The sequence below is a fragment of the Lemur catta genome, chromosome 22 (assembly GCF_020740605.2).
Source record: "Lemur catta isolate mLemCat1 chromosome 22, mLemCat1.pri, whole genome shotgun sequence".
NCBI lineage: Eukaryota > Metazoa > Chordata > Mammalia > Primates > Lemuridae > Lemur > Lemur catta.
The window spans coordinates 10792531-10808120 of record NC_059149.1 but is presented as its reverse complement, the minus strand read 5'-3'; the positions used below and the strand labels follow the sequence as shown (position 1 = coordinate 10808120).

Sequence of the window (15590 nt, the reverse complement as noted above, 5' to 3'; positions counted from 1 at the left end):
GTGCTCTCAACCAAGGAGGAAGCCTGATTTAAGGGCATGGTTGCATCTTTCACTTCATTCATATCTCACTGGGAAATCACATCCCATGAAACACTTAAAAGCTCACCCTCTCACTGGAAGACCTTTCTGGAAGGAAAGCATGAGACCTAACACCACCTTTCCTCTCATAACTGGGTGGGAGCCAGGCATTATGGCCCCTACCAAAGAAAATTCGAGAATTTTGGTAACAAAATAGAAACATTTTCTGTCTTCAATCCTATCCTTCTTCCCTTGTGCCTCCTGCAGGGCTATTCTGTTTGCTTCTTATTTGCTCTGGGGGTAGCTTATCTGAATAATAGTAGCATTTTCTTTGCATGACAAAAAACAAAATACTTCATGGAGCTGGCCTAAGACATAATGAATTGCTTTTCAAATTTCCAAAGATCCGTTCTGATAAATACATCTAAAACCATCTCTGTGGCAAATTAAATCGGCTCAGATATGTTTATAAAAAAATAAAAATGTCATCTCTGCCTGCAGGTGAGGGAAGAAAAGACCAAAGGACTTCTTGTCCTTCCTGCTTCTGGAATAATTAGAGCTGCCATTTTATGTGTGTGTGTTTGACATCGCCTCCTTTGATAAATTCAAACCAAAGGTTGAGTCATGGTGATATATTTTCGAAGCAGTAACATTTTAAGGCCTGGTTTTTGGTTATTGTGTTTTATTACACACTGACAGACACATGCAGCTCAAAGAAACCTTGACATACGGAAAACAAGGAATTAAGCACTTGTCCTATCTTATCTTAGAAAGAAAAAAACAACTATTTTTTTTTCCCTATTGCTCCCAGCACTCCTGCTCAGTACCTCTCGGTACTCATTACTTACTTGGCATTAACGTGGATTTAGAATCTAATTTCAAAGGATTTCCTCCAGATGTAGGTCTTGTGTTTATCAATAATGCAACCCTGGAAAATATCGTGCATGTAAAGCATTTAAAGGGAAACACCACAATGACATAATTTGTGTGCATGTATGTGTGTGTGTAAGTTCAAACAGTTTAATCTCATAAATATGTAAATTCAGCATGCCTGTTTCAGTACCCCTGAAGCACACCTGAATATTGCTGCCTGTCTCATTAAATCAACATAAAGAGCTCAGCGAGGCACAGAGCCCACGTTTCTCCTGGCCACAGCTTCTAGAACTGGATGACTTGCAAGCCCAGTGTGAAATGATGAAGTAGAGCACCTAGGAAAACCACTATATGGAGCCTTTAGGTGCATTTGATATATAAGGAACCGGCCAGACCCTGTTTTCTGGTTTCATTGTCTCAGATATCAATTTAACAATAGAACCGGAGATTTAACAGGAGGTCCCTGTCATATAGGAAAGGAAAGGAAAAAAAATCAAGTGAGTATCAGGCCTCCCTCTTGGGGTGATACATCCACCATGTGGAGTGATTCAGAACTAGCACAGCAGAGTTGTTGGTATCACTGATTTCCAAACCTGGCTGGGTAGCAGAATCACCCAAGAAGCACTTAGAAATGCAGGTGTCCAGACCCAGCCTCTGGGAGTAATGCAGTAGGCTAAGGCATGACTAGGATATCTGTGTTAAGCACAAGCCATTCTATTTGGAGACTCTTTTAAAGCTGGTACTCAAGAGTTTATTTCTTTAACTCTGAAGCCAATTGTGCCTCTACATATATATAAATACAGTGATTAGTTTGTTATTGGGCTTTTTCATTTTAATAATTGTTTTGTTACAGAATAACTATAATTGCTTCGTATTTTGTGCAAGATTACGAGACACTGTTAATTGCATGTATTTGGTTCGATATGTGCAGCTTAAAGTATTAAGCTAAAAAAGCAAAAATTAGTCATGTATTTAAATTGGGGGCCCTAAAGCAGAACTTTTTAAAAGGCACTCTTTTGTGATAACTATAAGTAGATGTCCATTTAAAAAAAATCCCTAATATTCTCTATTCTTCATTTCCAGGACTGTTTCAACAATACGTATAACACTAGGGCAAATATAGACTGACTTACGTCACTTTATACATAAATCTTGCACCAATGAAAAATTATTTATGGGACAGATTTAATAACAGTCTGACCTTCACATGACTCTTTAAAAAAATATCCAGCCTAGATTAAGAAAAGGCAGGGAAACTTAGTAGGAGAACACTGAACCGTGATCATGTTGCCTTGTTAGAGCCTTAGCTCTGCCATTCACCACGTGGCTTTAGGCAAAGAACTTTTTGGAAGGCCTTTATGATTTCATCTGTAAATAAGGCACTTAATGATCTAAATCTTCATTAAGTTCCCTTATAATATTACAATTCTGTGTCGTTTCAAAATATTGACATAGCACTGCATATGATCTTGAACGAGTCACTTCATCTGCTGGTGTCGGGGACTTCCCAGTCCTTGAAAGCAAGTTAAATTTAGAGAAAAGCGGTAAACTTTAGAGAGCCTACTTCAAATATATTTAGAAGGCCGGGCGTGGTGGCTCATGCCTGTAATCCTAGCGCTCTGGGAGGCTGAGGCGGGTGGATGGCTCCAGTCAGGAGTTCGAGACCAGCCTGAGCAAGAGTGAGACCCCGTCTCTACTAAAAATAGAAAGAAACTATCTGGACAACTAAAAATATATAGAAAAAATTAGCCGGGCATGGTGGCGCATGCCTGTAGTCCCAGCTACTCGGGAGGCTGAGGCAGGAGGATCTCTTAAGCCCAGAAGTTTGAGGTTGCTGTGAGCTAGGCTGACGTCACGGCACTCTAGCCAGGGCAAAAGAGCCAGAGTCTGTCTCCGGGGGCGGGGGGGGGGGGGGGGAATATATATATATATATATATATATTTAGAAGAGTCAGACTGGTCATTATACTATGGCTTTAATATAGCCTTAGTAAGCACATTTCTTGCTTTTACCTGTTTCTAACCTTGTACCAGAATTGCAAAAGGAGGTTAATATATTATATTACTTATTTTGCTTCATTATAAATAAACCCAGGTAAGAAACTGAGGCCTAAAGAAAATAAGTCATTTTCCCAAGATCACACAGAAATATGATTAGGATCCTGTGCTTCCATCTTTGGTTTATCAGATTAGTGCTCTTCTGAGTGTATCAAGACCCCCGAAGAGTCTTATGCACCTTAAAACCTGGGCAACATCACTCTAAGGTACAGTACAAAGTCCTCAGCAAGGCAAGGGAGAATTCATGATCAGTTCACTGCCCTCAACTTCCACCAGCTCCAGCCACACACTTCCCACGCTAACCTTCTGTGCAGCTCTGTGTGGGCACCCTGCCTCTGTACCCGCCTGCCCAGTGTCTGGCATGTCTTCTCCCTCCTTGTTAAGTAGCTGACTCCTGTATTTACTTGGAGGTTCAGATTGAATATCACCTCCTCTAGTAATGCCCTGAGTCCTTCCTGGCCTGACCTCCCTTCTGGGTTAGGCACCCTCTGTCTTCCCTAACCTCCCATGCATATGTCTATGGCAAAGCTTAGATATTATAGTATTAATATAAATATATGCCTACTGTTCTGACCCTGTCACTGGACTCTGAGCTCCTTGGTGGCAGAGACTGTTTCATTTCTGTGCACCCAGGGTCCAGCTCACATATAGCGCTGGTGGACACTTATTGAATCTCAACAGACGAAATCAGTGACCAGTGTCTCACCAAAGTAGGCATTTAGAATTAATTCCCTTTCCTTCCATTCCTTGAAGCCCCCACCAGACACCGGCCAGCACGTTATTGTGCCCAACTCCGAAATCCACAGTGTAATGAGTTGCCAAGCACTGGACTATCGAGTATGGTCACTGCTAGTCACCTGTGGATATTGAAACTAATGAAAATGAAAAATTTAGCTCCTTAGTCACTTGGCGCATTTCAAATGGTTAATAGCCACTGTGGATTAGATTGGATACCAAAATGGACAACACAGACATAGAACATTCCTTCGTCACAGCAAATTTAGCACTGACCCAAGGGCCCCAAGAAACACCCCTCCCACGAACAATACCAAAGAGGCGGCGACCATGACATTGGAACTGAATCATTTAGTCCTGAAAAAAGATACTAGCAACTTATTAACAGTTTACGTGTACACGAAGGATAAAAGTTGGGGATGGATTTTTCCTAGTCAGAAACGTTTTTGTTAACGTCATTCTACTTATAGACAAAAGATGGATAAGATGACCAATAGAGCTATTTTTACTCATTGATAATTGAAATGTAAGGTTTATTGTATTTATAAACCTGTTTGCCTTACTTCATACAGTCTTTTTTAGAATCTGGGAAGACTATAGGACATAAAAGATTTCAGTTTCTGTATTTCTTCTGACTCTGCAAGGAAATTATAAGTCAATTAATGGTGATTTTTAACAATGGATTTAGGGAGATTTCTAATCTTCAGTAACACCAAAAGCCTCGCCCCTACAGTAATGTAGCATTTTTTAGAATATGTATTTGTTCTGTTATTTCATTTGTCCTACCATCTCTCTAACACGATTCTAAACACCACAAATTTCAAACCAATTAAACAGCTTACTCAACAGGATGTGGATTGAGTTTGTGTTAGATTGTATTGTCTAGAGATTTTTCAGTGACAGATACAGGAGTGTTCACCTTAGGAATTCGCTGTTTTTCTGAGCTATAGCTAACCTGATCCACGACTTATTCTTTCCTGGCCTTTGGTATAATAACTTTTATGAACAGTACTACAAATAAACATGATACATGCACTCTGGAACATTTATTTTAACCCAGAAGAATAAATGTGGGATAATGCCTGTGTTAGTGAAGAATAATTGAACCAGAGTGGGAGAAGGCTGATCCTCCGATCATTGTGAAATATGATGGTGTGTCAGGTTGGGTACAAACACTTCCCTTGATTACGGTCATATCAGCATGAAATTCATGCAATTGTGGAAACTCAACAGTATGGCAATTTGCATGGGGGCAGGGGAGGTCTTTTAAAGGAAGGCCCAGTGTGTTTGAAAGCCTAAGCAACACAAATAATAAAGAACAATTGTTTCTTTCTGACCAAGTCCTTATTAACTCAGCACCTTTTAGTAATTAGGCCTGAAGACACGGCATTGTAAAGATGTGTCCATTTCTAGAAGACACAGTGGTGGGTTGTACACATGTGTAGAGAGAGAATATATAAGAAACTGGATATTTCACTGTTGTTCCTGTTTTCTTTTTCCTCCCCCATAGGAAGTGGTTTCAGGTGAAAGACATCAAGGTGGACAGCTACTGGAAGAACCAAAGTTGCTGCATTTCAAAGGGAATACCTTTAGCCTCCAGATCTCTGTTCTCGATATTCCCCCGTTTCTCTGGAGAATTAAACCATTCACTGCCTGCCAGGTACTAGCCAAATGGGTTTCTAACAGAACAGTTTTGTTCTACCCAGCAAGCAGGTCCCAAATCCTGGTGAGCGCCTGCGTGATTTTTCCCTCCTCCTTTAAAGGAAGGATTTCATCTCAGAACTGTCACAGAGATGGAACCAGTTTGGGCTACACACAGGTGATGAAACATAATATCGTAAATTCACAAGATAGGTGCTTGCATGTTGGTAATGTGACATTTCTCCCCTCTCGTTTGAGCTGTCGCTCAGCATGGGTTAAAGATGCCAGTTTAACAGTGTAGAGCAAGGTTTGGGTGTTGGTTTGTTTTTATTAAAATCGGCTCATCGTGAGACATTGTTTTAACATGAATGTTGGTGAGAAACTTTTTAAGGATGATGATTTTGAGTTATAGAGAGCTGTAGTTGTCCGGGTGAGAACAAGAGAGTTCATTCTTCATAGATTAAGTACTTGCTGCCAAATGAATTGGGCCAGATCAGAAGAAGGAATTATTAGGTTATTAAGTATGAAATGTCCAGTTTCCTTAAGTACTTAGTTTGATGGTTGATATCTCTGACATTTCAATTTGACACTTTTTGTTTTATTGTGAAGGTGCATCCTCATTTTTTCCAAACACGTGGTTTGGCTTGTGATCATCTTTCATATTTTTTTTAGAGCAATTTTTATGAAGCCAGGGACAAGTCAAAAATTTGTGTTATTTCCGAATATGAGTTCTGTCATGGAAACAATGCAGTGCAGACACCTCAAAATATTAATACAAATTGAAAAGCAGAGAAAAATAATCCCTTTTGTAGAGTCCTTTTATAAATATCTGAAGATACTTACATGTCATTGTCCACATGTCTCTTTAGTTTGGGGTTTGTTTTTTTTTTTTCTTTTTTAACATGGCAGGGAAACTTGGAATCTCTTTGGATCATTTCTAGGGACTTTGACTACATGCTTAGCATGGAAAGATCTCTTATCAACCACTGACAAGTACTGTCATCGTAAGCAGCCAACGTGATCTGTGCTTCAAGAGACAGGACGTTTCCCTAACTCTGGAAATGCTGTAGTGGACTCACATTGATCTGGAATCACAGGATGCTTGCAGGCTGCTTCTGCCCATGAGCGTAACGTGCAGAGTCCTGTGGGTTTTTTAACCTTTCCAACCTTGCAGCATTCATTTAAAACAAAAAACAAAAAACTGTGCACAGATGTACCAGCTTGTCAGAATGGGAGCAAGCCAAGTCATAAGAAAAAAACCTTGACTGCCCCACCATAGTTAGAAAAAAGTTAAACCACCAACCCTTCTAAAAATCAGAATTTTCAAATTGAATAAGGGCTACGTTTTTTCTGGCTTCTATCTCTGTATAGTTTTAGCATATTCAAGACAGCATGAACATCTCTTATGGGCCTGAACAATTTTTTGGGGGGGTGGGGTTGGGGCACATTCAGTACATTTCCTGATGGAGAGAGGTTTTCTATGAATGAATGCATTGTTTATGATGTGCAAGACATCGGTCTCTTTGTTTTCCAGTAAGCAGGATTCAAAGTTTCTGGTCTAGATTGAACTTGAGAGTACTATTAAAATAAGTCCTGATAGGCATGCAAATTCCTCTGTATTAATCTTTATAGGTTATAAGGGCCTCGTTTCACTGGGTCTAATGCAAGTGACTCAGTCCAACGTGAACTATTAAGTTTAATGGTTGGAGGTAAAAAAAAAAAAAAATCAGATGAAAGAACCATTACTTGCAGTAGCACTTAAACAATAATTCCCACACCAGAGATACCAAAGACAGCTCCAGGCAGAAGAGGCTCAGGGGGCTAAGTGCCTACCGACCTCAGAGGATGCAGCAGGACCAGCCAAAACTGGAGGGCATTGGCTGGCAAGGAGACCCAACAAGCTTTACTGCTGGGATGGGTTGGATTGCACAGAGATGGTGAACGTGTATAAATATTTGCCTATTGTAATTGAGCATAATTTGAAAGAGTCTTGGAAGGCTGAGAAACAAGTTAATTTCCTCTGCATCGGGAGGCTTGCCACTGAGTTTTCTTTTCCACTTCATTTTCTTACCCCAAATGGCTTGTGTGACTGCGTATATAGTGTTTGGCTGAATGGCCATGCTGTGTTTTCTCTGGGTGTTAGATGTCAGCACTTTGGGGAGGGTTTGTGTTCAGCCTGCTTGAACGTCACGTAGAACATCGTGTGCCAACAGACTTGGCCTGGATAATAGAGAATGGCTTTTCCTTAGAGCTTAGTGGTTAGGAACCAACAGGGCCTCTTTCTTCTTAACCCAGAGAGCTAGAAAATCACACAGTTCTTGATGTCATTTGTAGATCTCTCCTTCAATGGCTGAATCTCCATGTCATCTTCCAACTTAATCCACAGGAGACCTCTGGTAGCATTGTCCTGTTCCCCTCTCTCTTTCTCTAACATCAAATCAGGGACCTGGGAGTGGACATATGACAATTGCTACCCAAACCCTACTCTACCAGAAAGGCTTCCTTCCTGTTTTCTTCTGGGAAAGCTGGAATTTCCCGGGAAGGTACCCAGTGCACAGAATGTTCGCCCTCTCAGACATCAACAAACTGCATGAGAAATGTTTGTAGAATGGTGTGAGTTCAAGGTTGGGTCCAGAGCTATGTAACAAGAGCCTATATGTGGAAGGACCCACTAGATTTTACATCTTGTTGGTTTGGGTTCTGGAGGGTTACACCTTATGGAGAGTTATGCCACATACAGCCCTGATTGCTCATGAAGCCAGCTGGGATGGGTGGGAGGTAACTAAAGGCTGCGTCAGCTTTTCGGAGAGCTTCTTGGCCTTGGTTCAAAGAGAAACTGGGGCCCACCATGCTCGTACCCCCAAATAAACAACAACTTATTCTCCATTTTCTTCTCAGGCTTTTATTGTCCGCCCTGGAGAACTGGCAAGCCTCCTCTGGGAGGTAAATAACTCTGGCTCTCAGTAGGTTCCGGGGACCTGAGAGCTACTAAATCACAGTTTCCTTTATTCTGTGCTGGATGTGGGGAAGCTGCAATAAACATAACACAATCAATTATTATTTTTTTTTTAAATCCAACAAAACACAAAGTCAAGTTGTCACCTCCCTAGAATAAAAGCATCTGTCTTTTCAGCGTGCTATGTGTCTTGGAGAACCCAGTGTCTGTCTCCCGCTAGGATGTGATTTACATCCCCTCCATCTGCTAGGAACCTAATTATAATGGGAATCAAAATGAAAACATTTCCGGAATCCTTTAAACACCCATAACTTTGCCACACTTTGCCGTCTCCTTTTACTTTCCTCTCAGCTCAGTGAGGATGTTGGTGTGTTTTTGTTTTGTTTTGTTTTTGGCTTCGGTGTTTTGAATAAATGAAAGCAAAGATGATTGCCCTGAAAACGCACTAATCACAGTGCTTCTAATTCTATTATTTTTAAATGTTTTGTTGGGCACTATTGGCAGCTGCTACTCAAGTCAACAATAAAAAAAAAATATTCCTTTGATACGGTCTTAAAATCAGGCTTTTTAAATGTTCTGATTGTGTGCAATGGAATGGAAAGAGAAAAGAGAGGATTTTTTTGTGTGTGCTGAGTCTCATGTCTTTCTGCGAGGAAAAATGATCTCTGCCGTGGGCATTACTCTCTTAACTTTTCTTCTAGTATTTTCAGGAGAAAATACAGGAAATCTAGCAACTGAGACCAGAGAAGACACTTTTAAATAAGTGGTCAGTGCCGTTTTCTTAGGAAGGTAAATATTACCAAGAATTCAAATCTACTGCAGAAAACGCCAGTTCGCTTAAGAGCTGGGGCTGACCTCGCCTCTTACTAGCCCTAAAGTCCAAGCACTTAAGTTACAATGTAATGACTCAAATTTTCTATTTTAGAAAACAAAAACCTCCTTAGTTAGCCAAGTTAGGCAAAAGCACCTGTTAACCACAGCGGCCCTACGTTATAGTTACTTCTATTGAAAGGCACAGTGCAAAGTAATTCTACAAAAATGTACTGGTTTGAAAAAGATAGTTCCTTTGATGGCTGTAAAAATAAGAATAGAGAGAATGAGTACAGGACAACAGATCGTGGAAGGCTTTTAGGCCAGACAGGAGAGTAGGGTTAACATGGCAGCCACCAAGGGGCCATTGTGACCACCCCTACCACAAGCAAAGGAACCATGTGATAAATGCAGAGTTCTTAGGTGGCCTGGTCACACCCATGATTAGTGGTAAAAGAGAGACCATGATGCTGTTCCCTGAAGAATACCAATCAACTGCTTTTGTTTCCCTCTTCCATGAAACCCCAATGCCCTCACTAGCTCTGTCTGGTAGAGACGGAGGCAGAAAGACCGGTGAGTAGTTGACTGCGGTTAGACATAACGAAGTGTGGTGGGCACTGGAAAATTGGAGAAGAGTGGCAACAGGAGGGAGATGGTGATAGTTTCCAAAAGGAAAAGTTGCCAGGGAAGTAAAGGCCAAATAAAATGATGTGTTGTGCTTAGCGGTATAATGCCAGGGATTGAGGCGCATGAGCTATTAATAGAGACCAGAGATTTGTGATTGGAGCCCTCCCCGGGGAGATGGCAGCTGGGCATGTGTGGGCAGGTGGGACCTTGCCGAGTACAGTAGGCAGAGACAAGTGTAGGAGGCTGAGATGTGGAGGAAGATGTGGCCTGGTTTGCATAATGGAAAAAAGGCTCAGGAGGAGAAAGGGGGAAAGAGTCAGATTAGAAAACAAGGAGAAATGGCAGAACTTGTAAGTGCATCTTATGGTACAAGTGAAAAGCCATTCTGGAGTGTTTTAGGGAAAATGACTTCCTCTAAGGGTTGCCAGGAGTCCCCACCGATCAGAAGTGCCCTCCGCTGCAGAGTCTACTACAGGAGGCAAGGAGAGGAGATCATAAGTAAAACTTCTTGCAGGAAAAGAAAGTGGGAAAGAGATACCGTTAAATGGACCTGTGCTGTTGACTAGTAGAACAAGCAACTTGTGTTCCAGCCAAAAGCTTCCTTGGTGGATCGTTAGATTTTAGTGCTGCATCCAGCATGTTCTCGAGGTGACAGCGTCCCTGTGGAAGTCACTAGAGGCGCCTTTCACTTGTTGCCCAACTCCTTTCAGTTTGTAAGAGAAGTTCTTCAAATCAAAGAGTATTGTTTGGTCACGAAGACAGAAAGCACTCAAGGTATGTCAACCAAGGGGAAATTCAATCAAAGGATTTAGGTGCTTACAAAAACCTTTGGAGAAACTGGGTGGGAGAGCCAAAGTCAGAGAAAGCCAGTAGTGATATTAGGAAACCAGCAAGTGGAGGAATTTCAGGAAACTGCACCAGCACCAAAGCAGCTGGTTCTCAGCGAAATGACCAGAAGACCCTGCAAACCTTTTTTGTGCTGTCAGCCGAAGCCTTTGAGCCTCCCTGCAGATGTTAGGGGAGCCATGATGGTTTCTGCACCTCCTCTCCCTTCCAAATGTAGCCTGAAGTGCCTCTCACTAGCAGAATGGAAATAGGAGCTCCCTGCTGGCAAGGGAGTCTGCAAGATGCAGTCTGTAGGCTTCCAGCCCTGCCACATAGGGAAGAACAGAGAATGGCAAAGACAACGTTGCATACTAACAGCTCACACCTTACACGGGAATAAAGCCAATGAAATACTAGGTAGTGTCACACCTACAGACCTTCTCTGAGTCCTTCCTGTACTTCTGAGATGACAGTCCATTGCCTTTCCTTTGTTTCAGGATTAATAACAAAGAAACAAAGCAACCCCCAAAATCATTACATCCGTTGGGGAGATGCACGACAGAAGTGAATGTTTGGTTTTGTTCTCTTCCCTCTAAAGCTGGCTCTCCTCTCTACAATGTGCAACAATCTCAAATCCATCCCTCCTGGCTGGCTCCCCCAGGAAGTAGCCAAGATCAAGATCTGTGAGGCTTCCCATAGAGAAAATTAGGAAATAAGATAAACAAACGTGTGCATCAGAGCTCAGGAGTAGCCAGATAATTCACAGTTCCCCGGCGTGAACAGACTGAATCTCAGTCAAGGTTCTTGGTCTCGTGACACATGCTGGCTTCATCACCAGCCGCATGTCAGCATCCCAAATTTCCAGACTTGATACATGTTTTGTCACTTTTCAGTTTTAGTATTGCAGAAAATCATATTTTGAGCAACAGGTAAAAGAGCAAATTAATGAGATGAGAAATACAGGAAAACGTGAAGATGGGGGTTGCTAGAGGCTGTGCATGCACGGTCATTGCCAAGGGCCCTAGCCACATCTGAGTAGGACGGAGAGACTTTTTAGCACATGAAAGATTTCAACGACTGACTTCTACTCTACAGTATTGTCAAGTCAAATGCCCACACTGAGTCCAATTGGTGGCCAGTACTGGGTACTGCTAGGAAAAATGAGTAATCTGTATAGATTTGATAATTTCCCTCCTTTCGTAAAATGTAGTTTTGCCAGTCAATTTGTCTATAAGTCCCTTGAAAATGAGGACTGAATCTAATTTGTTATTGTTTCTTACTGTTTACCTAGTACAGCGTCTGGCCGCTAGCAGGCCCCTTAGACATAATTGTTAAATGGACAAATCGAACAAGAGAGGAGTTGTCAAATTAGATCACTCCAGGGTGGCCCAGGGTGTGTGTCTGTCTCTCCCTGGGATGTGTGTATATGTGTATGATTTTGCAGTAGATACTAATTTTTATGCTTGATACATTGGCAATACTGTGTTCTCACACCATTCTGCATGAGTTTGTGGTGGGGGGCTAACGTCTCTCCATTTCCTTAGCATTATTTTTATTTAAGTGAGAAGATAATATCCTGCCTTAGGCTTAGGTAGAAGGATGGACCATAGGAGTCTTCTAAAGGGTAATATTTTTTTTTTAGTGGGAAAAAAATAATTTTGGATGGTTTTTTGTTTTTTTTTTTTTGTGAGACAGAGTCTTGCTTTGTTGCCCAGGCCTAGAGTGAGTGCCATGGCGTCAGCCTAGCTCACAGCAACCTCAAACTCCTGGGGTTAAGCAATCCTACTGCCTCAGCCTCCCAAGTAGCTGGGACTACAGGCATGCGCCACCATGCCTGGCTAATTTTTTTTCTATATATATTTTAGTTGGCCAGATAATTTCTTTCTGTTTTTTTAGTAGAGACGGGGTCTCGCTCTTGCTGGTCTCAAACTCCTGACCTCGAGCGATCCACCCGCCTGGGCTTCCCAGAGTGCTAGGATTACAGGTGTGAGCCACCGCGCCCGGCCTGGTATTCCTTCTAATTGCATGTGTCACCAAGTGAAATCTGAGCTCTTGCAGTACGGTTTTGGAATTCAAATGTTATCAATTGGAATTGACGTTAATTACTTTTGTGCTGCTTGGCATATGCTGCAACATTATTTCTACAACAATTCCACCGAAGTCGCTTAGGCAATTATCTCTGCTGCGATCGTCGTCACCATCATCATCATAATTATTGCTATTAAGTCTCTCCTGTTCTTAGTTCATCTCAGCCGGGCTCTGCACGCCACACCCTTCTCTCCTGTCCTCCCTCCCCCCTGCAGGAAGTCCCGTTCTCCCGCGTGTGGTGCAGTAACCGGCAGCCCTTGCACTGTGCCTTCTCCCTGGAGCGCTACACGCCCACCACCACCCAGCTGTCCTGCAAAATCTGCATCCGGCAGCTCAAAGGCCATGAACAGATCCTCCAAGTGCAGACATCAATCCTAGAGGTGAGTCCTCGAGCTACAGGTCATTTGACCCCTTTTTTAAAGGACAATGAGAACAACAAAGCCATACCTATCTCAGCTATGCTATTCAGCTTCTGAAAGAGCATCAAAGTGTACAAACCCTTAATCTTCATTACTAATAAGGGAAAATAAACTTTTTCTCAGGTTGAGGATTGAACTGAGCCTCCCCCTGGGCAGGGAAAAACTCAAGACATCAGAGAGCTTAGACTGTGGAGGGACCTTTGAGGAAGAAACTGGTCCAGGGCTTTTTATACACGAAACTACCAGAAATGTCATAGCTCATAGTAGACTAGGAGTATCAGCTGGGATTCATCCTGGGCTGAAGCCAGCTGGTGCAGTTGAGACACATACCACAGAGGAAGGGGCACAAGGGCACCGTCAGGCCATTTTTCTGCCGATTCTGACTAGTTCTCCAGAAGTCAGTTGCCCTGCATGTGCTAGTTCACCTTTGAGGCCAGGGCTCCTTGTCCTACATTGTCTCACGCTGTCTAGACTCTGGACTGTGCACATCCACAACCTCACTCAACCTAGATTCATCAATATAATAATAATAAAAGGAGGACAGGGTAGATATCAATCTCATTCTACAAGGTAAGAAAACGGAGATGCAAAGAGGTAAAGGACTTTGTCCAGGTCGTGCCACTATTGAAAGACAGAGTTAAACTGGAACTCAAAGGAGGATTCACTTGGAAAGTTTTGCAAAAAGACATCTGTTGGCATACTATGGCTCTAATTTGCCCCAGACTCTACTGAGTGACTTCATGGCTTTGGACATGAGCTTGGAAAATAGACAATAGCAATCCATCCTCAATGATTCTTCAAGGGCAGAGGGAGAGAGTAGCTGAGGGGTGGGATGCTTTTGTTTGGCAGTTTTAAGGTCATTCCTGGCTAGTGTAGGAAAATACACATGCTTTTACCATGCACTTATAGAATAAATATATATACACATTAATATATGTTTACTAATTTAGGTTTGGCAGAAGGTTTAACACTTTTATATACATATGACTCAATTGCAGGGGTTTTTTTCTTTAAAAATTTGCAGCTGTATAGCATGCTCATGTCTCTCCATTCTCCTTTTAATTCATTGTTTATGCAAAATGGGTATTGCTAATTTCCCAAATAGTTTTTCTGAAGAGTAGATGGCTTTCCAAAGGATTGTGCCTTCAATTGATAGCTGTCTTAACTGACATGTTTATGCAGTATTTGCCTTCATTATTGCCAATTAGCATTATGTGCTACAGTAATTTTGATGGAGAAGGTAGATCCAGAAACCTGGGGTAGAATATTTTTAGAGCCTCTTTTTTGAACAGTCATGGCATATTTAACACAATACATTTCAAAGTACATTAAAAATGGTAGGGAAGTTTTAAAATAAAAACAAACATAATCCAAGAAGAGCTGGTATTCAGGAGCAAGCATGAAAAGGCAGAACCTAAACATGCCTCTGATCCAAATTGCCCTAAATATGTTAATAGGCCAAAAAAAGAATTCCAGATTTGAAAGTTTTTGTTTTCTAAAGCACCCAAATATTGGTGATCAACTTCTGCTGTTACAGGTTATTTATGTAAGAGGAATATGATAGGGTTGGTACATGCTGGTATTTTTGCTCCTTAAATAAATTCTTAAAGTGCATGGAAGGAAAATTAGCAAATACCCTCAATCTCATCCTTTAGCCTCCAAGTTCCTTTCTAATGCTTCAGAAGTTCACAGTCGCTTTGAAATGCCTTGAAGAAGATAACATCACAGTATCTCTGCATACTGGGAGGCAAATATCAGATTACTATTTAGATACTCATTGTTAGGCTACAGTGTCCAATTTGAGGGCTACTCTTTAATTAATTGCTTCAAGCATTCCTGTGGGCTTTGGCCCAGTCCTCAATGTGTTTCTGTCACTTTGTAATAAACTGCATTTCTTAGACAAGTCTAATTTGTTCGCAGTTTCTATGTCAGAAGACTAATAGCTTTTGAAAGCTACTGTATTTCAGGTACTGTTTGTTTCATTTGCTTTCCAAATGTGTCATATAACATCACAACTCTGTGGATTAAGTATTAGTGCTGTCACAATTTTATAGGGTATAAAAGTCTCAAAGAGGTCAACCTTCTTTACCAAGATCATGGAGCTAAGAAGGTGGGGAGCCCGAGTACCCAAGTGAGAAACTTGACTTCAAGATCAAGGTCTGAGGACCATAGGACACGACTTCCGGGTCCCAGTCAAGGCAGTGGAGTTTATCAGCCTTAACTCTGCGACTTGCCAATAAAATAAGACTTTTCTTTGGGGGCTCAGGAGACACTAGGGACAAATATCACAGCACCAGAAATCAATACTTAAGATATATATAAGATCAATAGGATGTATACAAAATCAACATTGGAGATACATATCATTAATTTTCAATATCTCAATGCAATCATGATCCTCACTGAAGACATTTGGTTCTTTATGTTCAGTATTTATCATATCCCTTCCTGCCTCTGATCCTTCGTGTCACCTTTACACTTAAAAATTATTTCAGTGACCAAGATAATATATCTTTTTTGCTCTTTCAAGTGGCCATTAT

The 15590-nt window shown here is 41.6% G+C and overlaps 1 protein-coding gene across 1 annotated transcript in view; it reads left to right on the top strand.

Annotated features, from left to right (window-relative positions):
• The window catches only part of UNC5D (unc-5 netrin receptor D), a 494392-nt gene that overhangs the window by 456622 nt on the left and 22180 nt on the right, over positions 1–15590 (top strand). Inside the window, exons 14-15 of the mRNA XM_045535353.1 lie at positions 5195–5344; positions 12847–13011. Coding sequence (XP_045391309.1) covers positions 5195–5344; positions 12847–13011 — 315 coding nt within the window. The remainder of the gene's footprint in view (positions 1–5194; positions 5345–12846; positions 13012–15590) is intronic.